The 22453-nt window shown below is 48.6% G+C and overlaps 7 protein-coding genes and 1 long non-coding RNA gene across 14 annotated transcripts in view; 4 read left to right on the top strand and 4 right to left on the bottom strand.

Moving 5' to 3' along the window:
• On the top strand, window positions 1-3535 carry LOC118510535. The gene is made up of 3 exons (XM_036052491.1): window positions 1-2840; window positions 2904-3198; window positions 3265-3535. Exons 1-3 carry the CDS (start codon window positions 2659-2661, stop codon window positions 3493-3495), a joined length of 708 nt encoding a protein of 235 aa, XP_035908384.1. The 5' UTR covers window positions 1-2658; the 3' UTR covers window positions 3496-3535.
• A 110-nt stretch (window positions 3536-3645) lies between these two features.
• LOC118510534 (mitoferrin) lies at window positions 3646-15147 on the bottom strand. Of its 6 annotated transcripts, XR_004906023.1 has the most exons (4): window positions 14639-15147; window positions 11062-11297; window positions 4529-7097; window positions 3646-4456 (listed from the first exon to the last, which is right to left on the bottom strand). XR_004906023.1 is itself a non-coding variant. In XM_036052484.1 (3 exons), the coding sequence occupies exon 3, from the start codon at window positions 6914-6916 to the stop codon at window positions 5660-5662; it is 1257 nt and encodes a 418-aa protein (XP_035908377.1). In that variant the 5' UTR covers window positions 6917-7097; window positions 11062-11297; window positions 14639-15147; the 3' UTR covers window positions 3646-5659. The 6 variants fall into 6 exon arrangements, 5 of the variants coding, with proteins under 5 accessions (XP_035908377.1, XP_035908379.1, XP_035908378.1 ...); XM_036052484.1 differs by having other exon boundaries at window positions 3646-7097; XM_036052486.1 differs by lacking the exon at window positions 14639-15147 and adding an exon at window positions 14070-14192 and having other exon boundaries at window positions 3646-7097.
• Window positions 9163-10065, top strand: LOC118514457. The gene is made up of 2 exons (XM_036061374.1): window positions 9163-9429; window positions 9815-10065. The coding sequence occupies exons 1-2, from the start codon at window positions 9297-9299 to the stop codon at window positions 10063-10065; spliced, it is 384 nt and encodes a 127-aa protein (XP_035917267.1). The 5' UTR covers window positions 9163-9296.
• Window positions 12932-13643, top strand: LOC118510536. The gene is made up of 2 exons (XR_004906024.1): window positions 12932-13156; window positions 13286-13643. It is a non-coding gene; the product is annotated as an uncharacterized LOC118510536 (long non-coding RNA).
• A 289-nt stretch (window positions 15148-15436) lies between the features above and the next one.
• Window positions 15437-19692, top strand: LOC118510530 (probable nucleoporin Nup54). Of its 2 annotated transcripts, none has more exons than XM_036052475.1 (4): window positions 15437-16101; window positions 16161-18546; window positions 18609-18999; window positions 19061-19692. In XM_036052475.1, the coding sequence occupies exons 2-4, from the start codon at window positions 17486-17488 to the stop codon at window positions 19571-19573; spliced, it is 1965 nt and encodes a 654-aa protein (XP_035908368.1). In that variant the 5' UTR covers window positions 15437-16101; window positions 16161-17485; the 3' UTR covers window positions 19574-19692. The 2 variants fall into 2 exon arrangements, with proteins under 2 accessions (XP_035908368.1, XP_035908369.1); XM_036052476.1 differs by having other exon boundaries at window positions 15438-15676; window positions 17631-18546.
• LOC118510531 lies at window positions 15786-16859 on the bottom strand. The gene is made up of 3 exons (XM_036052477.1): window positions 16373-16859; window positions 16152-16299; window positions 15786-16076 (listed from the first exon to the last, which is right to left on the bottom strand). Exons 1-3 carry the CDS (start codon window positions 16557-16559, stop codon window positions 15905-15907), a joined length of 507 nt encoding a protein of 168 aa, XP_035908370.1. The 5' UTR covers window positions 16560-16859; the 3' UTR covers window positions 15786-15904.
• A 62-nt stretch (window positions 19693-19754) lies between the features above and the next one.
• LOC118514456 lies at window positions 19755-21185 on the bottom strand. Its single transcript, XM_036061373.1, has 3 exons — window positions 21112-21185; window positions 20588-21048; window positions 19755-19962 (listed from the first exon to the last, which is right to left on the bottom strand). Exons 1-3 carry the CDS (start codon window positions 21183-21185, stop codon window positions 19832-19834), a joined length of 666 nt encoding a protein of 221 aa, XP_035917266.1. The 3' UTR covers window positions 19755-19831.
• A 231-nt stretch (window positions 21186-21416) lies between these two features.
• Window positions 21417-22453, bottom strand: part of LOC118510529 — a 34550-nt gene continuing 33513 nt past the window's right edge. The window contains exon 5 of the mRNA XM_036052474.1: window positions 21417-22437. Within this exon, the coding sequence (XP_035908367.1) occupies window positions 21585-22437 (853 nt within the window). The 3' untranslated portion in view covers window positions 21417-21584. The remainder of the gene's footprint in view (window positions 22438-22453) is intronic.

Below are 22453 nucleotides of genomic sequence, written 5' to 3'. Positions count from 1 at the left end.
AATGGCGTAAATAGTAAGTAGTAGAATGCTAAACCACACAAACAAACAAAACGCGAACTCTGTAGCACTGAGATGTTTCTGAAGAGAGAGAGCGAGAGAGAGGAAGAGAAGAAGCAAACAAAAACCATTCAACAACAGTTCAGAGAAGAAAATAATTATATACATATAAAAGCAAAACAAGTATGAGGAAACACACACACAAACAAACTGTAGAGAAAATATTATTATTATTATATATACAAGCAAATATATATAAAGAAAAAAAATTATATATATATAAATGAAAGGAAAGCAAAACCAGAAATGAAAAGGGAGGGCAAGGAAAAACACAAGAAAAATTCTAAATAAATATAAATTTTTTATATAGGAATGTAATATCTTACACAACACATTACACAGCGTGCGACGAAACAAAAAGGAAACAAACAAATTCAGCGCTGATTCTGTTTGCGCAGTGCTGTGAAGAAAACAAAAAACCGGATACCATGTGGAACATGGCTTATGGCGCGACAGAGGCCAGGCAAGGAGAATGCTAGTTTGCCAGTAAGAAAAAAAAACGATTTACTTTCTGGACCCGAAACCCTTTAACACAATAGCCGCGCTACTGTGCGTTCGAGCGTACCGCGGGGAAGTTGTAAATATTCTAGGTTAACCTGTTGCCTGGGTTGCCGGGCAACCCGACCAGGACACAGCTAGCGTTCGACTTAAACCAGACCACATTAATCCACTTTTCCAATGTAGGATGCACACACAGGGGGTCCATCAGACCCATCCCGGCAGCAGCAGCAGAGCCCCACACGGTTCACCAAGCTCAATTTTCACCACGTGAACCAGGGGTAAAAAGCGAGGGGGAGTGAGGGGCGGGGAGGTGGTGGATTCGTAGAATGAACAGGGTTATCACACGTTACGCTCAATGGCAGCCGTAGTAAGCCGATGCCGACAGAGTTTTTACGCGAAAGATTATAACCAGCATAGCAAACGAACAACCACAAACAAATAAATCAAATTGCATACATAATCCAGTTTTTATTACCAACTCTTACTAAACACTCACACCACCCTCTCTCCCACCCTTCCCGCGAGTTCCACCCCGAGTAAACCACACTCAACGTAAGTAGTGAAAATAATTAAACGAAAGCAACAACAACAACAACAACAAAAACCACGTTATCGTAATGCAAACTCAACAACACACACATCTACACAGCACAGCAAACACACACACACACATTACATAAACTAACATAAACAGCAAAACATAAGCCTTAAGCTGGTATTTTCCGTCGGTCCATCACCGTGTGTTACAACAATGGTTATAAAAAACTTTTATCCATACCGGGCCATAGCCATCAGAATGCCACTAGTTAAAGTATATTTATATTTAAAAAGTAAACTACTCACGAACGAACGAAATTGCCAGCAGACAGGTACCGGTGAGCAAGCGACCCGTGGCCAAGATAAGCACGAGCACGTGGGTAGCTGAGAAAAAAAAAGCTAAGAAACTACTCCCAGGGCAGGTGTAAGTTAGCTAAAAGGAGAAGAAAGAGAAGAAGAGGAAAAAGAAAACAAGAATGTATGTGGGCACTACACACCGGGAGTGCGGAAGAGCCGAACCGAACCCGGAAAGAGAAGCAATGTCCAGAAGAAGGAACTAGTGCGTAAGTGAAACAGAAGAAAGGCAAAATAGTAAAAAGGAAAGAAAGGAGAAAAGAAACCGAAAGTTGCGTCAAAGTGGCCGGTGTAACTCAATGAAAACAGCTAAGGAAATGCAAAGCAAAACAAAACGAGGATATAACAAGCAGAAAACATATTTATTGTTCCAGTGCATTTGTTTAAAACTAGCAGAACAGAGGAAAAGAAATCAAGCGAACAAAACGAAACACAGAAATGAGAAAGGTTTTTCTGTTTCCTCCCAACAAAATAAAGAAACAATTTTGTGTATTGTGTTAGGACATTTTAATATGAACCATGTACGGTGGTACGGTTAGAGGTTTTGCAGTAAGTAAGTAAACGTAACGAAACAAAACAAAAATTAGCAAAACATTAAAACAAAACTATACGCACCGAAGAAAGAAAGAAAGAAAGAAAGAAAGAAACGCAAACAGTAACAGTAGGAAAAAGAAACAACACACAAAACAGAAACAAATGAGTAAGAAACGAAAAGAAACAAAAAAAAACAGAGGAGATAATGTAGCACAACACAGACAGAGTGGTACAGAGAGGCGCGTAACACAAGGTGACATATGTATCGTTTCGTCATAACTTTAAACGAGGGGAAAAAACGACAGAAAATAAACAAATTTAAATAAAAAAAAAATACTTCGACTATTTCTTTGGTGGAGCTTCTATCACAATTTTAAGGTTAGCACATTCTATCCGCATTAGTGTAAAACTCACACACACACACACACACACATATGCGCTTTTGTTGTTGTTGCTTGGTAGATAAACAAGGGCAACGCGCATGATCCACGGAACCACACGGCAGAATGTCAGCTGTTGAAAATTCACTTACCTGTGAGTCGCGTCTGTATTCTTTGCTCCCTCAGCCTAGACTCCACTGTGATACGTGGTGACGGCCTGCCCGATTCTGTGATAATAAAAAGCATCTATTGAGTGCTGCGTCTTCCGTAAATTAGTTTGCAAAGGGCCGACGTCATGCTCCGCTTCTCGCTGTACCGGTTGGTGGTGCTGGTGTGCGCTGGCACCATTATCTACACCACGATTCGCTGGTGCCAGATCCTGTTCGGTCGGGTAGATCCGACCGACGCTCATCGCTTTCAGCATACCTGCAACATGACCGAACTGTACCGGCAGGAGCTGGAGCAGCTGTTCGAAAGGTTGTATTACTGCAAGCTTCAGGGCGATCCAAGATGGTTTACGAGTCCCTCTCCCCTTTCCAGAGTGCACCGGCTGCTGGTACAGCACGGTCTCACGCACTTCCTCTGCTACGGTACACTCTGGGGACAGATACGAATGTCCAGGATGCTGCCGTGGCGGGAGAAGGCCGAATTCTGCGTGCTGAATGATGAGCTGATGCGGCACGAGGAAGCCCGCTTCCTGCGTAACTTCTACAGCAGCGAGCTACGGATCCACTATCTCCACTCGGACGGCATCTACAGGATATTCGCCAACGAGCCCACCGTACGGCATGCGACACCGTACGTGGAGCTGATCGTATTCCAGCTGGACGAAACGGTAAGATATGGGGGGGGGGGGCTCTAAAACAAAACCAAGAGCTTACGGAACGGTAACTACTTGCAGCAAGGAATGTACAAACGGATCGGCTGGAAGCGGCGACTACTGCCACCGCACTGCGACTGGACACCGTCCTTGGAGTGTTTCCCCGTCAATCTGCTGCAGGGTACGCTAGCGAAGCGACCACTCGGCCGGCACCACTACACCGTGCCGATGGGTGGGATCGAGCTGCAAAAGTACCACTATCCGGATAATTGGTGGAAGGATGTGAAGGTTCGGAACTGCAATCTTCATTAGGCAAACATTCGAATAGAATAATAGAACACTCCGTCGAAATGTTCGTTTTTTTTTTCGTGTTGGTGGTTCTCACTTTCTTCTCAGATTTCTTCGGATGCATCGGACCACTGGTCTGGTCACACACATATCACACGCGCACACACGCTAACCTTCTGTGTTGTTCAACTGTTTCAATGCATATACAGGTTGTTGAAATAGTACTTTTTTATTCTTTCGAATCTCTCCGTGTTTGACGAGAGGGTGTGGTGTGTTTGTGTGACTGTTGTGCCCGTTTTGCCGATTTTCTCTCTCCTTCGTCTCCTTACGGCGTACGTTTGTTTTTGCCCCGCACATTTTTGTACCACTTAGGGGCGGAAACGATCGTGGTCCTTGCCTGATTCACGCGGAGATGTTTTATCTGGCCCTATGGCCCTATCGACCAAGGCAGCAAAGCCAGTAAAGCAAAAAGGATCTACCCCTCTAGTGGATATTATTTTACCAATTTTAGCATACAAAGGCAGCAAAGCTTGCCGGTTGGAAAGAGAACTGAGGTATAAATTACTAACGGATGATACACATATCCCTCACTCGTCCATGACGGTCGTCTTCGTCTCACACATGAGCTTGGCATATAATTGACTCTGCGAATTTATCGGTCCGGAAATTCTGTCGAATCCTCTCTTTCGCTCCCTCGTTCCGTGTGCGAACATTATTATTTTATAACATGTTAATTTGATTTGTTTGATTTTATCCTAGAATCCTTTCCCTTAGCACATCGTTTTGCTCGTTTCCCTCCTTTCTCACTCCAAAAAAAATAAATTTGGAAAATCAAAAGTCGTGAAAAGTTGCTGAAGGGGACAGCTAGTAAATACAGGAACAGGACCTTCTGCAAAGGAACCGAATACCAAAAATACCGCACACCGAGAACACTGGAGACGGAATTTTCCAATTATTTTCCGACTGTACATTTACATGGCTTTTCCTAAAACAGCACAAAATCATAATGAGTATAAAAGTACACCGAAAAGACAAAACGGGCATCTTCTCTACTCACAGCTAGATTTACAATAATTTTGCCCATAATACACCTCCTCCCTGTCCTTCCCTGTCCACACCCTATCTCCCTGCAGTACGGGCTGGGGATCTTTTCGGGGGGAGGAAAGGCCGTTCCTAGCTGTGCGATCGGCTAATTTTTGTTTTGAAATATGTGGCAGCTCTAAGCTATTCGTTCCAGGTTCCAAACGGCACCTCCATTCCATTCGCAATCGCCGAACGATATGCACTGCATTAGTGAATAAGTTAGATCGGAACAAAGCAAGCGATTGGCCCGCATTACGCTCGCGTACAGCTAGCTGGTGGTGATGGTGCACGTACTGGTTTAGCACACAAAACGGCACACTAAAACGATGTCTTCGAGACATGCGCTCCGTGTGCTAGGTGATAGCGCCCTGCCGAGCGATCGCCAAGGGGGTGTGAGATTCCCTATCAGCGACCATGCGCCTCCATCATCGTGCGTTGCTCGCTGGTAATAAAAAAAAAATCACAAAAGGGTAACAACAGCAACATTCACCGTTCACTCATCACACTCATCGTTCTGTCTTTCGTCCGGGTCGCGGCTTTCCTCTTCTTCTTCTTCTTCCTCTTCTTCGAGGACTCGGTTCCTCTCCGCCAGGGATAAATGTAAACTTAACAAAACGCTGTACTTTGTAAGGTGCGTTGATGCATACTGACTGCGCCCATGGGACAGGTGGTGGTTCTTCGAAGCCGATCTCTCCCTCCCTCTCTCTCTCTCTCTGGAGATGTGCGCGCGGGCTCACACACACACACACACACACACAAACATTACATTTCTCACTCGCTTCCGCGTTCCGTCTATCTAACCCTATCGTTCTGATCCAGCACACAAACACACACATACTCGTTCGCCCCCCCTTGTCGCTTCCATAGACGCCCCCGTGGTCGTGATCGTCGATTTGCGCTTGCTTGTTTTTGTTTCCTTTTGTGTGTTGCGGCTTCATCTAAAAACGCTAAACCAACAATAGTATTAACTTATCAACACACCGCGCGCCCGTGTGTCCCGCGCACTTCGAGTGCCGGCCACCGTCGTCGGTGTGCCGTTTGTCGGGGAGCCGTCGGGTCTCGCCTGCTCCAAGCTCCAAGCCCTTCCCCTTGTTTGCCCGGGTTTTTAGTTCGTCCTTCGGACGTCGGTAAGGTGGTTCGTATCATTCGAGTGCATCGTGTTGAAGCTCATCGCCCCGTAGATACCGGCACCGGACATGGCCGGCAGTTCGGGGCCACCGCGCGGTATCAACCCGGCCGCCGGCACGTTGCCACCCTTCTCGCTGCCACCAACCGAACCGCCGGCCGCACCGTCCCGCTGCTCCTGACTTCGGATCAGCAAGCTGGCACTGTTCACACCGCTGCACCCGGTCGGGGACGCTTCGGCACTGACGGAAGCGCTCGCCGGTATCATGTACCGCAGGTCAGTTATCGTAGGCGTTTTGTCGTCGGCGTCGGCAACCACCAGCGCACGCGTGCTCGTTCCACCGCCCGTCGCCGCACCGCCCGCGATCGGTTTCTTCACGCGCGACAGGATGTACTTGAAGAACTCGTACGTAGACCAGCAGATCGCGGTCGCCGGCATCTGGTACAGTACGCGCGCTTGCATCCCCTTGAAGAACCCCATGAAGCCGGCGGTGTGGTAAATCTTCTTCGCCGCCTCGACGAGACCACGCGTTTTGCCGGCACCGTCCTCCTGCGTGTTTAGCAGCGTCTTGCATACGTCGAGCGGGGTGGTAAGGGCGGAGGCGGCCGCACCGGCCACCCCACCCGCCACCATATGTACAGGGGGATTGTATTTATTGTCTTTGTTGAGCAGCTTCTGGAAGAACTCGTACGTCGGGAACTGGATCGCCGAGTAGGGTATGTTCATGACGAGCTGCGTCGAGTACGACCGGTAGAACGCCCGGAAGCCTTCCGTCCGGTACACCTGCGTCGCACAGTGCAGGATCGATCTGTACGGTGAGTTGTACATCTGTAGCCGCTGCTTCACCACGTCCGCCGGGTTCGAGACGGCATCGTGCACGAGCGTGGCGGCCGTCGCCGACAGCATATAGTTCAGATGGTCCCGATCGGACACGGTCGCGATCATCTCCTTCGAGCACTCGTACGCGCCGAAGTAGAGGGCGTGCGCGGGACCGGCGCCGGCCACCACCGCCATCACGCCACGGAACGGGCGCATCAAGCCCTCGTGCTTGATCATGTCGCGCAGCGTCGACGTGATTGTGTCGTGCGCCTTCATGTGTGTGAGCGACTGCATGCGGGTTTTCACCGAGTCCAGCGGGTACATCACGCAATGCTCCATGACGCCCGCTATCGCACCGGCCGTCATGATGGCCGGCACACTCGACGTCGGCAGCTGCTCATATTCGTCCGAATTCATGACATAGACTGCTGTGCGCTGGTCCGGGTTGCGGTTTGCGTTCCGTTACGGCACCGATTCGTGCTTCTCTATCCCACCCGCGGGTCTGATGGAAATGTAGTACAATCTCTAGACTTATCGCGCTTATCGTTAGATGGTCAACATCGTTCTCCGCAGCTGATCCTTGCGGCTTAATCTGAAACTACAAGGAAAAGCAAAAGGTTAGCTTAAGAAGCGCAAGATAAAACGTTTTCAAATTACAACACTGTTCGCCTAGAACGATCTACCGAGCAATTGTTTGAACAATTTGAACTGTAATCAGCTCGTAACACCTCAACGACTCGCACCAGAAGATTCACAGAGTTCACCTCACACTGTTCCGACCCATTATCGTTACCTGCCCTGGGACCGGTACGATTGCAACACCGGTTGCTCTATTCGTGTGATCATACACCACAAGCAATGCCTCCAAATCACATGATCCGGGTGAACCTGGCCGGCGTTTTCAGTCTCACACCGCTGGCCAAGCACTTTCGGCACGATTGGCTATCTCGAACAGGCGTGGAAATTGGCAGCATCGAAATTATTGCTCAAATTGGATGCACAATAGCCTCCACATTAACGGTCCAGGCCGCAAGCACTAGCACCAGCAACCTCCTGCTCGCTTATCGAACTGTTTCCGCTCCTATATGGCACTCGTTTATCAAAAGCCCGGTCCTTATCGCTCGTTCAAACGGTCACGACGGTACACACATAGGTGCGGGGAGGAGGTTCACGATCTCCTCGCGGTTTCCACGCTCAGATACGCTGCGTGCGTGTGCTACTACTAAACCCAACAACCCCTACTCAGATATTGTGCAGTTTCTAACCACCGACCTCATCCCATCTATACTATCTCGCTGATCACTTGTGATAACAATAAAAACATGAACAGAAGCTCTAACTCGCTGGGCAATTAAGGGTTAAGCAGTGTTCCCGGTTTTTTGTCTGCCCTCACACTATCACTTCAACTTGCCGCAGTATTGTATAATAAATCGAACCACCACTACGAACCCTCGGATCGGTTGCTGTCCCACCGCCAAACCAGAAGCTGTTGACGATGCTCCTGCCTCAAAGCAAATGCCGAGGCGTTGGTCAAGCACGGTATCATTTATTTACACTAAACAAAAAAACAATCCCACCACCACCACTACACGGTTCCCCCGGTTATCGTCTTAGAGCGGACGAGGAACTCCTCGTCCCGTGATGTAGGAGAAGGCAAAGTTCCTGGACTCGCTCACCAGCTTATCTCTCTTGGAAGAGTCTCCTAGCACCGGCCACACAGAATGGCATCAATCATCATGACGTAATTGCGTAGACGCATCGTCGATGACAAACCATTCAAGTTGGCGGATTATGTTATCCGTCGTCAGCTGATAAGATACACCGTCAGGGCATGTCCAGGGGAAAGATAATCGGTCTCTTCCATCGGCTTACTACCGGATAAACGCCACACCACCGGGGGGAGCGAAGTAAAAGAAAAAAAGCTGTGCAATCGATTCCATCGGGTGAGTCGAACGACCCCCTCCTCCTTTTCCCGGCGTCCTTGACCGGATAGTTTGTCGTGGATGAGTGCGGTGGTCATGGTTGGGCAGGGGCTACACAAACAAAACACTTTGCAAAACCATGACATGGCAGCGACGACGAGCCGGTTCGGGTTTTGCAAAACCATTCCCTAGACGGGGCGATGATACTTCTTATCAGCTGAGCCGGCCGCCGGCAATCATCCGGTTTGTGCCGGAATTATAGCGGCGGCACTGGGAAGCCGTCGACAGGTGACGACGCGCCGATACTAGCCCGTGGTACGTCACGGTGATCAGTACGTAGCTTCGTTGGAGTTGCGTCTCTCGGCTGTCTGTACTAGATTGCATCTTCACCGTGCTATATCTTGTCACATAGAGCAGATACTTCGATCGCTTCCGGTTTGAGCCATCGCCGGCCAATAGCTGTTTGAAATCACGTTTAGAAAGGTGTATAGACGAAATAGTTGAACGCAGCTCAGTCGACCAACTCGTCAAGTCAAGCAGCACATGAACGCCAGACAACCCTGTTGGAGGATGCACTCGGCAGCCATTCTTGTGTAAAACTTATTTTTAGCGATCATCACATGGCATCAACTAAACGTCGTAAAAGGGCATTCTGGGGGGGGGGAGGTCTTCCCGCTGTATGCGCGTCACAAAAACTAATGCCAAAACTGTTCCTAGTCATCGTATAATTGCGAACTCCGGAACGGCAAATAAGATACTGTAAGGGAACGTGATCGCTCGCAGATCGTGTGCTACATTCGCCGTAACACGTCCGCATCTCGTTGCGTAGAACCCGGCGTGCATTCGTTCACCGGGAACACGTAGCAGGGCACGACATGTTTCACAGATTCGCCATTCGCCATTCGTGCACGATGTCGCGTGGGCAATATTCGCTTTACGCGGCTCGGGCCATCACGCTATCGATCCCACCGAGAGATCGCGACACCGGTTTTGAAGAACAGATTAAAGGTATGTAATTAATTTGAAATGTATTCCTTCCATTCATGATGTGAAGATCGCCTTTCTGTCTCAAAGGATAGCTTTATAGCCTTGAGAAGTGAGTAGTGAATGGAATATTAAACAACACCACTCAATACGATAGCCTCCCGTACGCAGGGCTGACTGCTTTGCTAGGGGTAAAATCAAGTCACAGAAAGCCAAAGATGACAGGTAAAGACCTCTTGAGGTTGTAGGGCCAAGAAATGAAGACTCAATACGAGATCTGCTAACTAAGCGGACGCGTCAAGATAATTCCAGACCATTATCAGCTGCTTAAACAGTTAAACATGGCATCGACAAATAGAAATCCCACCCCTCTTATCCCCATCTGCACCACAAACTTTTACTTCTGTAGTTAGCGGTTCCTGCTACTGTAGCAATTTCTGCCATAGCTCACCGGGGACCAGAGCAAAGCTAGTTGATAAAACCGAACGGTGGAATGGCTGCGTACAGCGCACGCGGCCTGACCTTGAAATTCGCATCGTCATCGCCAACGTCAGCTGCGGTCGCGGTTTGTGCCGGGGACTGGGAACTACCAATGTGCCGGGGTCTTCAACGAGTGTGACCTCGTTGGAACGGCAGCGTACCGGAGAGCAAAAGGTGTAATGCACTTTCAAGTGTGTTTCTGAACATGCATCCCCCGTATTATAAGAAATGGGAAGCATATGTCCGGGGCCACATCACCATAACAGTATTGATTTTGGTTCAAACTCAACACCCATTCACCATCCATCCAAAACGCGGCTCCCATGGCACCCAAGGTTAAAGCCGGTGGCTTCACCAAGGCTTCGGGCGAACGAGGTTCCAAGGTTCATTAACCAACAAACAGCGCGCGTTCTAGCATTAGTCCACCACCTGCCGTTTCGTGGTGAGGCAGAAGAGAAAGTTTTACTCGGCTAGTAGACTCTCAGACAACCTCGAACGGGGTTAGGAACGACGATAGCTAACAGGCACACACCGAATCCCCCACACATATCCCTATCTGTTTTTTATTTATCTTTTTGCGGCATCGATGTCTACAAAGTTAGGGTGGGTTTTCCTTTTCTATTCTTCGTTTCAGGGTTTTGCCTTTGCTCTGCATATCAAATTGTGTGACGCATGTGAAAAGCATGACACAAAATATGAAGAGTTTATTACTATTTCATCGACCCGCCCGACAGACAGAGTCCCGTTCGGATTCGTGAAGAGTCGAACGGTGGTGTAAGGACGATGCGACAACAACACGTACCGCGGTGTGTTGGTGTACACCACACACACACACACAACAGCACACGTTTTGGGATAGGCAGCAAAAATCAATAAAACCGGGCCAAGTGTGAGGACATCATTCCAATATAGAAATTGAATATCTTGCTCAAGTACACGATATTTGGTAAACGGCTCAGTTCAGCTGATAAGAGAATATATCTGAAAACGGAAGAATCAGGATATTTTCTTCCTTTTTTATGAAAAAAAAATCAAACTAATCCTTCTTGATGGACCGCATGGACGTTTTGGCCTGCATTTTCTGGCTACCTTAACACCAATTTTCCTGTTGCGCGTTCCGGATGGGAAATGAAACCCGGAGCAGATCTCAACCATTTAAAAACGCGTATAACTTACCGCCTTCGAAACAACACACCGATTGTACCATCCACAGCACCCCGTCCGTAATGGCAAAGATCCGCTTGTAAAGGGTCGATCGCGCCGAAACACACAGATGGCTGATTGTGATCTTTAGGAACCTGTCAGTTGTTTCATGTAATACACGTCGTCATCGATCAATAATCCCGCTGAAATGGACTGCACTGCATTCACCGGCACGATAACGAATGGGATGTGTGTTGTCTGTGTAAATACTGCAAATAAAGCAACAAAATAGAAACATTATTATAAATAAATGTTTGTTGGTGCAAACTTTCGGGGTAAAAATTGAAGCTACCCAAGGGGCTACAATCATCACTTGTGTGTGCGTGTGGTGAATTCAAAAACTGCTTCATTGGTTAACTCTGTATACGTATAGAAATGGTAATTTGCTTTAAATTATAGCCTCATTACAAACCCTACCCAATCGCGCACTAACGATCATGATGATGCTACCATTTTACTGTGAAAGTACAATGTGATAAGTATCTGTTGCAAACAAAAGCTTCAGTTGTGTTCCTTTTTGCTAAATAAATGCTGAATAGCTTGCGCACCGAAAACCACTTCAACTGATAGCAATGTTAATTTATATCAGTCGGTAAACGATGACTTCGCTAACCACCGCGCTGTCCATTTGATTAACACCATCGATTTATACTGCTTTTGTTAAATTAGTTCGTCGAAAACATTCGTTTTTAGCTCAGTGTTCTGACCGGAAACCTGTTCGCTTGCTCATTGGATGTCGTGAAAACTTGTTTCACGCGATGTTTAATTGTTTGTCAGCTTAATTCTGCACTCTGGCCACGAGCAGAGAAAGTCCCTCGGAATAGGAATCATTCCTTTTTCCGGAGACGCACTTCAAAAATATTCTTTTCGCTTTCTTTCGCCATGACCAAATCAGTTTTGCAACGGCCGCGGGCAGCTGCACTCACGGGGAACCGGTTTTCGTACCTTTTGCCCACGATTTGCCGGTCGTTGCGTGTGTGTGTGTGTTTGTGTGCAGAAACAAGAACTACGAAAAAAAAAGCTGGCAGAACCCCACACGTCCAGACATTCCGATGGATTCCGATGGACCCTTGCTTCCCCCCATTCGCATTCGCTTATTGGGACGGAAGCAAATGAATTTTCATATTCAAATGTGTACTGGGCCATTCAACACAAATTACGTTGAGTTGCACATTTGTTAACCTTTTCGCTGGTGCAAACGAAACCCTTTACGGCGGACGGGTTCGAAGGTAAAGGACCAAGGCGACTGTTGGTGGGAGCTGTTGTTGGTCGGTACGGTCGTGCAAAGCGACTGAACGGAGCGCATCCCGGGACCCACTTCCATTATCGATTTTACGAGCCAGCCAGTAACAACAGTTGAAGGACAAAAAAAAGGCTGCTGATTGCTAAGGTCCACTGCCTGCCCGGGGTTCTGATTCTCGCTGTACTCGCACAAAGGCTGGAAGGTTCGCTCAGCTTCTCATCCTCAAGTCACTCTCAATCGCGATCGCGTTGACTCATCCTAAAAAGGGGAAGATCTATCGCTCACCGCACTCATCGGTGTTTACTTGCCGTTGAATGGAATTTCGAACGATCACTTCCGAGGTGATGACGAGGCCGTGTACAAACCTAAAGATTTAGCCGTACGCCAGATCGCACTATATACATCCTCCCTGTTGGCTCGTGCCGGTTACAAACAACCACTAGCCTACTGTGATGCGACACCGTTCAGCAATTGATTCTGTTTGTTTCGCGCAACCTAATGTCTTGGCAGAAACCGCAAACCCGGCCCAGATCGTGCCGTGCGGCACGGTCGTAGCTCCACTCAGCAGCGGTGAATCCCACGATGCGCGGCACTAACCTTTTTGCATTGCTTCCCCCCACGAACAAAATAAACGAGCGTACGCTCGTTTTGATTCCAGAGCAAGTAAAGACCGGTGTTGATATGACGACGGTTTTACACACAGTTTCACATGCTGTGCAGTAGCTCAACTGTATGCGCAATCATTGTCATCGCTATCTCGCGTTCCGAGGCCGCATCTCGTGTGTGAGCAGTTGTACGGTTTGGACAGCTATGGAGAAGGAAGTTGTAATATTATCGAACACATTAGCTGAAGCTGAATATCGAAATTGTGCCGGCTTCAGTACTGTTCAAACGGTAGCTACAAATAACATTAATTCTTACATCTCTCTCTCTCTCTCTCTCTCTGTTTGGAAGACGTTTGTACCATTGCCAACAAACGATAGGTTACAGCACACTCACATACACACACACATTGTAAACTGTAAATTGCAAGAAAATCACAGAAAATCATCGTCAGCTGTGCAGCTGCATGGTTCCGCCAAAAGCATTTCGTTCTGGCCCGTGTTTTGCTCTCGAAGATTGCGCAACTTTTGACAGCTTTTGCTTCGGCGCAACCCCATCGCCTGCCTGAGGATGAAAACAAGCAGCGATAGAAGGGCAAGATCATCATCCAGCCGACACACACAGAGACACACTAAACACGGTTTCCCCATGCCGTGTTGCAACCGATCGGCCTGTGCGGATCATTAAAAATAAATACTCTTCCACACCACTTGTGGCTACTGCTGGCTAGCTAGCAGCTAGCGAACTGGTTCATTTCCTCGAGAAAGTTTTACGAGCCGCGAGCCGTGAAATGCGTACCACCGGTCACAAGCACCTGGCACAACGCAGTACACAGTGCACAAATCGCGAATAACTGCTCTGCGAACGGGTTTGCATAATCGCCTCCCATCGTGGCATTAGATTTTACCACCAATTTGTCGATGGCGGTGACAACGACGACGACTGAAACATTCTTTCGACAGTCGCTCCTGCTCGCTCTGTGCCACGAGAGCTCGCTTGGTGTGGTTGGCGTTTTTTTTCCGTTCACTTTCTTGCACGCACCGAAGCAGCCCGTCTACGGTTGGCACACTCCGGAGATCATTTCACCCTTTTTCCTGGCAAACATTCACACGCACACATACGCTCTCACACTCACAAGCACACAAATCAAGCCTGGTTGTAGCAGCAGTCACCAGCAGGCAGTAAGCATCACGCACGTTCACGCACGCACCAACATAAACACATACACAAACAGCACCAGCGAACCACGTACGGAATCCGGTGGACACACACACGTTATGCTTCAATTGACCGCAACCCGCTATGACCCTACTTGCGCAACGACGACAAGTCGAAGTGTTTTGCCTGACTGTCGAGTGTCACGGGAATCGAAACACACAACACGTACGGTGGAACAAAATCGTAGCAAAAGGGAAGGTTTTGCCAACAAAAATATGATTTGCCGTCGTCAATACCATTAAATCTGTTACCTCCTTTCATATGTACCGAGAGTACCTCAAAGGGATATTGTGATAGCAGTGATTTACCCTACACTTTCCCATCTGCAAACACGACCCGGCCACGATCTGCGTGCGGTGATATCGATTCCTAAAACGAAACGAAAATCTACGATTCCGTGCATCACATTTCGGCACGCCACCATCACCGAACGAGCAACGAAAAACAAGATACGACAGATTAGATGAAGGGAATGGATGAAGTTACCTGCCGATTTGTGCCGATTTGCGCACCCGTGTGGCCCGGGGGCAGTCGATTTTCTTTCTGCCTTCTTCACCACCCAACGCTCAAACGTTGTTCCGGGCAGCAGGGAAAGCCTGGAGGAGCCGACGACGGTGGCCACTGCAATTCCTGTGCCGTCCGCTGTGCTCTGGAGATGTTCTCTGGGGAAGCGATTCCGGAGGCCGCCTGCACGGTACAAGTTTCTTTTCGCTCGCTGCCAAATGTGTGTTATCACGTAATATTGGCTGCTTCTTCTTTTTCTTTTCAACGTGGTTAGCGGAGGCGGACGATACCGACTTTGGCTAGCCGTGTTGCTGTCCTCCTTATCTGAGGTTGCGGCGCTTACGCACGATTTCGAGGGATTTCATCCGAAATTAGTTAAGAAACGATGGAACGCATGTTACTACACGCATTTTATCCGACTTTTTAGTGAATGTCTTGCTTTTCCACACACACACGCGATTTGTTTTGCTAAACCGCCATATTGATGTTGACAGTTTTGCTGTCAGGCAAGGATCATGCTACAGTGTTCAGCACTTCAACACTATTCAGCTCAGGGTGAGGGAAAACCGGTCTTTTTATTTAAGAGTCCCCAACTGTTTAACGAACTTTTCAGGAATATATTAAACCTTTTTATTTAATTCTATTTCATTCACGTGCCTCACAAACCCAAAGTAAACAGTTCTAGATTCCATTTCAATCCTCTTCGCTTGAAAATACATTTCATATCTTTATTTTCTTGCAAATCTACGATACCGCAAACCATAACGCCCTTACGTCAAACCGGTAACGCCTCAGTAACTGTAAACACAAGCACAACGAAAACGCGGCGCGGGATCATTTTGTGCTGCTTTTGTTGTTAATTAAATTAAACACACCGGATCGAACGGTGCCGGTGTAGTTAGTGATTGTGCAAAATCGATAAATTGTTCGCTCTCCGTTACTAGTGCGTATTCGCTTCAGTCATGTCGTTCAATTTTGGAAACACATCAGCGCTCGGCTCAACGAGCACACCGACCAAGCGTAAGTGTATGGGAGCGGCAAGCACCACCGGACTGTGGGGTGTCTTCTTTCGCAGGTTATGTGAAGGTCCATTGTTTACACAAGCGAGGGAACGCAAAACAAAACTGCGGAAAATATCACTAATTTATTGCATTCGTGTAGATAGTATATGTTGTCGCTTAACTCTACGAAACCAAGTCAAAAATTTAACAAAAATACAATCATTTGTAAGCACCGCATTCCGGCACTTCACCGGAGTAACGTTTGCCCGGGATTGTCCTCGGCGATGGCTGGACAAGCAGCAGCTTCACGTTCTTTAGAAATGTTTCTCGAATACCGACGGGTGGATCTGTGAGTGCTGCTTCTTCGCCTCGTCGTTTCGATCGGTGCCTGTGGGCCATCGATGTTCTGAAATCCTTTCCTGTGGGTTCGAGGAGAATATTTTGGTTAGTTTTCTTACCGCCGTTGATAAGCACGGTTAATCAATCTTTCTTACCTCTTGTAGCACATGTACCCGAAAATGCCAAGCACCACTATGATGAAGACGGACGTAATTGTGACGGTGATGTAGATGTAGAACATCTGTATTTTATCCGACAGCATGTCTGATCCGGAGCTCGATTTGCTTTGCCACATATCCGGCACTGGAAAACAAACAAACGGAACACAATGAATCCTTTAGGAAAGCTCCTTCACCAAAACACCCAGGAGCAGTACCTATATAGTTGCCATTCTCATCACTAACTCCCGATTCCGGCAGCGAAGCCATCGTGGTCGTGCTGGTAGTGGTGGTTGTAGTCGTCGTGCTTGGCTGATAGTACAACGCTGGCGAGCGGGTCGGCGGTCCGGGGAAAATTATTTGGCCTTTATCGCTGAGAAATCGGTGGCCAGATTTGATGTACATGGTAATGGGTCGCTTAACGGTTCACTTCGCTTTGCACTGCAGCACTCAGTAGAAACACTCTGTCACGGACGCTTCCTCCGCACCAAAGTTGCATTCCATTACACGTTGGCAAATTTTAAATTACTTATTCTATCGATGCAATACGAGGGAAATCCTAAATAACACAAAATGTCACGCCATTAAGCACTCTCTCTCTTCTTGGAAGAGACGCAACACATCCTCACTTGCGTAGAGCAACGAGCCAGTGACACTTATTGGAAAGCACCAATGTTTCCGCTTCCGAACACTATCACCAACTGAATCCACCCGCGATGGGCCACCACATTCGGTTGTACAAACCATCCGTCAGGAAGGTTGTCCTTGCATCCACCCCCCAGAACTCGGCGGGAAACAAAAACAATGTCCTCCCTGTCTCGCATTTTCTTTGTGCGCTATGCGATACTACCCGCTACAGGCTAACTGACACGGGGGGCCACCTGACCAGGGATGCTTATGTCGTGCTCGATAAACGACGAAGCGCAATCCAATTAGCAGTGCTTGTAAAGTTGACCGATTTACTACCATCAAATAGGTCGAAACAATCTGGCTAGAACATTCTGCCTGTCTGCACCAGCAAAGGCAGGCCAGTAATGAAGCAAATTGGAACGGTTTAGTAGGCTAATACCATCCGGTGGTCTGATTCCACTTACAAAGTTCCAAGAACGGCAACGGACCGGGGCATAGTTGTGGAAAATATTGATTTAGAATATTGTTTTGCTAGGGTTATCTTGTCGATAATTTTGTCCAAAATCGCAAGATGGGTAAGAATGGTGGCATGACAATCTGACCTGACCCACACAAATCAAGTCAAAGGGTTGCACATGCCGGAAACGCATGCCTAGGATCGCGTGGACATACCGCTAGGGACCTATCGGCTGATTTTGGCCATGCCGTTCCACCGGGTGTTCACGTGTTCCACATGGAGCAAATCTAGGCACGAGAACTACCACAAGGAACCAACCGGCAGAAAGCAGGTAAATAATCCTATTAACAGTCGCTTGATTGGCATTTTCTTTCCCGTCTTCTCAACAGCGGCTTTTGGCAATTTCTCATTCGGTGGACAAACCTCCACGCCCGCATTCGGTGCCACTGCAACGGCTGGTGCAGCACCGGCGTTCGGGCAAGCAACGGCCACGTCGGCATTCGGTGCAACGGCAACGCCAGCGTTCGGAGCACCGGCAGCCACACCGGCCACCGGTACGGGTGCATTCGGAACGCTAGGGTTCGGTGCTTCCACCGGCGGAACTACCGCGTTCGGTGCCGCCCCAACCAGTTCCGCACCTTCGTTCGGGTTCGGCACAAACACAGCCCCAGCAGCAACACCCGCATTCGGTGGTTTCGGTACCGCCACGTCAACCGCGGCGACTGGTTTCGGTGCATTTGGTGCCACCACTGCCACCAGCACCAGTGCTCCAGCGTTCGGTGGCTTCGGTACAGCCGCGCAACCATTCGGATCTTCGATTGCGACCACTTCCGCACCATCGTTCTTCGGTGGCCTTGGATCGACCCAACCCCAAGCAAGCACCGGGTTCGGTGGATTCGGTACCGGGAGTACCTTTGGTGGCACAACCTTCGGGCAACCGGGAGCCACTGCCGGGGGCTTAAACTTTGGACAATCGGCCTTTGGTCAGCAGCAGCAGCAGCAGCAGCAGCAGCAACAACAGCAGCTCGCTCCGGCTCTTTCACCCGAGGAAGCTTTCGTGCAGTCCGTGTTCAATGTGTCCATCTTTGGCGATGAGCGGGACACGGTCATTTCGAAGTGGAACTACCTGCAGGCTATGCTCGGGACGGGCAAATCGTTCTACTCGCACAACGCACCACCGGTGGAGATTACGCCGTCGAACTTTCTGTGCCGCTTCAAGACGATGGGCTACAGCAAGCTGCCCGGGAAGGACAACAAAACGGGGCTGGTGGGACTGACGGTGAACAAAACGGTGGCACAAATAAAGTAAGTAGCTCTTAGCTGGACCGATTTAGCCGATTTAATGCAATGTGTCCCCCTTTCTCCAGAGAACAGCAGCAGCAGTTCATCAACAGCATGAATCAAATCTTCGGTAACAAACCAAACATTACGATCGTGGTGGAAAACGTGAAGTCAATCAACGACGCGAAGGTGCAGGTCATTATCTACATCGAGGAAAAGTCCACCATCTCGAACGAGATCAAGCGCGTGCTGGCGACGGAGGTGGCGGGCTATCTGAACCAACCGATGCCCAAGCAACAGCTGTCCCAGCTTGGCATCGAATCGGTCGTTGCGTTGGTGCTGCCGGAGGAAGATCAGCTTAAGGAGTATCTCGACAACCCACCGAAAGGCATCGATCCGCGCATGTGGGAACAGGCGAAGATGGATAATCCCGACCCGAAGCGATTCATTCCCGTGCCGATGATTGGTTTTCAGGATGTAAGTCTTAAGCACCTCGGCCTCAGTTTATCTACATTAATTTAAGCTCTCCATCCGACAGTTGAAATGGCGCATCAAGTGTCAGGAAAATGAGACCGAAATCCACGCCTCCTACCTAGCGAAAGTGGAGAAGGAAATTGCCGAGCTGAAGCAGCGTCACATGAACACGACCGCCAAGATTGCCGAACATCGGCGCAACTTTGCCGAGCTGAGCCACCGCATACTGCGCGTCATCGTGAAGCAGGAAAGCACGCGCAAGCTCGGACTGGCCCTATCGCCCGAAGAGGAAACGATCCGGACGAAGCTGGAAAATATGCACGCACTCGTATCCACTCCGACACAGTTCCGTGGGCGGTTGAGCGAACTGCTGTCCCAGATGCGTATGCAGCGAAACCAGTGGGCCCACGGGAACTTCCTGAACGAGTACACGCTGGATAAGGATGCCACGCAGGAGATGCAATCGTTCCTGACGATGCAACAGAAGGCGGTCTCGTTTTTGATCGACACGATACATAAGGACATGAAAACGCTGAAAATTATTAGCGAGGGCATGACGCAGCTGGTGCAGGGTTAGAGGGGAGGGCGAGTAGGCCCAACAGGATCGTGTGACATTTTACGAGAAAGAAACTCCTTCCATTCGATTTGGATATTGGTTTATTGCGATAATAAAACGTTGCTAACATTTAAATTGTATTTTGAAATATTTTGTTGGTCTGTGCGAGTAATGGGAAAGTGAGATAGAAAAAGTCTATGCTTCAGATTAGTTTAGTTGTTGTGGCGCTGAAGCCCGAACGTTGAAGAACGTGCGAGGACATCAAGCAGAGGAGCACACCTATCCGAGGATTATGTTGTTGTACGGATGACTGTCGACGATCGGGTGGCCAGGCATAGTATAACGAGGGGATACGTAGTACGTGGTCTTTTCCATTGCCACGAATCGATTATGGGGCCATCCATACATACCTAATATTAAAAAAAAGTGAGTAAGTTATATTATTCCTCTCTGTCAGGAAAAATGTTGGAATCTTTGGACGAAGGAAGCTAGTACCAAGAGTAAAACCAAAGTAGGCATTGGTTGCTGGTTTCGATCACCTCATAACAGATATAAAAGCAGAGTGTTCTGCAATGAAAATGCAGTCAAAGTTTCTTTCAGCTAACATCAAGTCTTCGAGACGCTCGGAGGTGTCAGTAGTGGAGTGGTCTTCTAACACAGAATGACAGGTATCATGTGGATCCCCCTGAATACAACTCTAACTTCGGTTCCCGCTACGGATGAATTACGTCCAGGAAACCAGAAAAGGTAAGTCATTAGTGAACAATCAAGTTATCGATAAGATATCCTCATAGCACCTTGCAGTCATTTGAATGAGCAGCAAGTCTCACTGTTCCTAAATCAATTTTAAGTTTAACAAGGTATAAGGATATTGTGAGGTGTATGGTTGACTACACACAGTACCACACAATCCTATCCAAAAATTCCATTCCCCTTCTGCTTTCCATGCATAACCCCCCCCCCCCCCCCCCCATCGCAAAACAATCCTCGCATAGCTTCCTCAACCCAAAAGGCACCCGACACCACTTGGAATACCTGAGCTCAACGTCGGCACCTTCGGTATGTAGCTGCTCACAGTCTTCTCACCCTCGTCCGCATCATCGGTCCGCTCTCGCCGACTTCCACCGGAACCACCCTTTCCACGCTTCTGTCGGCGCTGCTTCTCTATCTCCTCATCCTCCTCCTCGTCGTCCGTCTTTTCGTACGTATTTTTCGGCTTCTGCAAACACTTGAGCGCATGGGTGTTGGTACGCTTCCGGCCACACCGGCACGTATCGAGCAGCGTTTTAAACATCTGCTTCGAGACGAAAAACGACTCCCCGTGTCCATCGTATTCACGCAGATTCACATTTTGCTGGCGTCCCTGCTGAATTTCTCGCAGCTTCTGGTTGTTGCGTTTCAGATCGTAGAACTCGGTCGTTTCGGGTTGCGTGATGTAGCCCCACTTTTTCAAATACTCCCGGCGGCCCTTACTTTCCAGCTCGATTTGTTCGCGACTTTAATGGGAAGAAGAGATATTCTCCCTAGGGTTTTACTTCCCTTTATGTAACTCTACTTACATCTTTCCATCGCGAACTATGGGCTCTAGCGGAGGATGTGTAATCCGCAATTCTCGACGCACTGGTTCGGTCATTGGGGATCTTTTCTAAAAACGCTTCAAACAAGAGTGCTCCGTTAAACTATTTCAATAGCACGGACTTGATCCTTATTTATAACTGAGTACACGACGCTCAGCCATAGCAACGTGTTTTCCTTGAAAAATGCAGCACCGTTGCTATGAAACGCTGCTAGGTGTATTCAAAGGGGCCGTTAACTTTGGAAGCCAATTTCTTTCTCCAACTTTCTGGAACATTTCTCACCACCCTTTACCTTCGTTCATGCATTTATTTGTTGATTTTACGATTTTAAATATCATTTGGTTAAACAGTAACGCTTACACTATCTAAGGACGACTACCACAAAGAACGTACTAATCGAAAGCCTTTCAAGACACAGTCTCAGACAATCCTTCTAAAGTTTCGGCTCGTTCCCTCTAAAGAAACCCGTGCCCTGCCGCTTCGGCCGGTATGTAGCCTTCATGTCCATCCCGCGTCCGTACGAAAAACCACTGCCTGTAGTTCTTCAAACCCTTCTCCTGATACTCCTTGCAGGCGAGCAACGTGACTACGTCCCCCTTATGGACCGAAACCGCATCCGAGCAGTAGTTGTCCGTGATGGCTAGCAGCGTCTGCCGAACAGCGGCTCCCGGTGCGCAAACGTTTACCGATCCATTCCCAGCAACAGTGGCCGGTCCACTGCTCGTGATGCCACTGAGTGCAATACGAAGATGGTTGCTTCCGTTGATGACTTTGGTCCCTGGAACATTGCTAAGATGCTTGCCAATAGTTGGTGAGTCAGCTTTGGAGAGTTGCTGCTGCTGACGCAGCTGTGTGATGTATTGTTGCTGTTTTGCCAGCAGGTGTTGCTGTTGCTGCTTCAGCAGATGCACATAGTCACCGCTTCCGGAGCAAATCAACTTCTCAAGCTGTTCAATCGCCAGCGCTTTTTCCGACTTTAGTGAGGGTGCTACCGTGTTCAACACCTTAGTGGTCAGCTTCAGCTGGGCGTACTGCGTTTGACCGTCCGCCACCTTCGGTTGATTGGAAGCCACCGTACGCAGGTACAACGAATCGAGATCCCGTTCACTGTTGCATGTGGTGATGGAGACTGCACTACGACTATTGGCACTGCTTCGCTTCAATCGTGGTGTTCTACGACCCTCCGAGCGAGTTCCACCACGCAGCTGCTGTATCTCCTTTTCGCTGTCCGTCAAATTTCCGCAAGGTTTGGGGAAAATGTCTTTGTTCGATTCCCAGCAGGGTGTAGGCTTCGAACTGGATGAAGATCTGCCGGAAAGGAGAG

Source organism: Anopheles stephensi, chromosome 3, assembly GCF_013141755.1.
Source record: "Anopheles stephensi strain Indian chromosome 3, UCI_ANSTEP_V1.0, whole genome shotgun sequence".
Taxonomy (NCBI): domain Eukaryota; kingdom Metazoa; phylum Arthropoda; class Insecta; order Diptera; family Culicidae; genus Anopheles; species Anopheles stephensi.
The sequence above is the reverse complement of the archived record's forward strand: the minus strand, read 5'-3'. Positions and strand labels throughout refer to the sequence as shown.

Coding starts and splice junctions, on each gene's coding strand:
- LOC118510535 (XM_036052491.1), top strand. CDS start 2,659: ATGCTCCGCTTCTCGCTGTACCGGTTGGTGGTGCTGGTGTGCGCTGGC. Junction 2,841..2,903: donor CTGGAGCAGCTGTTCGAAAG/GTTGTATTACTG, acceptor TCCCCTTTCCAG/AGTGCACCGGCTGCTGGTAC. Junction 3,199..3,264: donor TATTCCAGCTGGACGAAACG/GTAAGATATGGG, acceptor AACTACTTGCAG/CAAGGAATGTACAAACGGAT.
- LOC118510534 (XM_036052484.1), bottom strand. CDS start 6,916: ATGAATTCGGACGAATATGAGCAGCTGCCGACGTCGAGTGTGCCGGCC.
- LOC118514457 (XM_036061374.1), top strand. CDS start 9,297: ATGTTTCACAGATTCGCCATTCGCCATTCGTGCACGATGTCGCGTGGG. Junction 9,430..9,814: donor TTTTGAAGAACAGATTAAAG/GTATGTAATTAA, acceptor TTACTTCTGTAG/TTAGCGGTTCCTGCTACTGT.
- LOC118510531 (XM_036052477.1), bottom strand. CDS start 16,559: ATGTACATCAAATCTGGCCACCGATTTCTCAGCGATAAAGGCCAAATA. Junction 16,300..16,372: donor TGAGAATGGCAACTATATAG/GTACTGCTCCTG, acceptor TTTGTTTTCCAG/TGCCGGATATGTGGCAAAGC. Junction 16,077..16,151: donor GGGTACATGTGCTACAAGAG/GTAAGAAAGATT, acceptor TCGAACCCACAG/GAAAGGATTTCAGAACATCG.
- LOC118510530 (XM_036052475.1), top strand. CDS start 17,486: ATGCCGTTCCACCGGGTGTTCACGTGTTCCACATGGAGCAAATCTAGG. Junction 18,547..18,608: donor AAAACGGTGGCACAAATAAA/GTAAGTAGCTCT, acceptor CCCTTTCTCCAG/AGAACAGCAGCAGCAGTTCA. Junction 19,000..19,060: donor CGATGATTGGTTTTCAGGAT/GTAAGTCTTAAG, acceptor TCCATCCGACAG/TTGAAATGGCGCATCAAGTG.
- LOC118514456 (XM_036061373.1), bottom strand. CDS start 21,185: ATGACCGAACCAGTGCGTCGAGAATTGCGGATTACACATCCTCCGCTA. Junction 21,049..21,111: donor ATAGTTCGCGATGGAAAGAT/GTAAGTAGAGTT, acceptor TTCCCATTAAAG/TCGCGAACAAATCGAGCTGG. Junction 19,963..20,587: donor GGTGCCGACGTTGAGCTCAG/GTATTCCAAGTG, acceptor TTTTAATATTAG/GTATGTATGGATGGCCCCAT.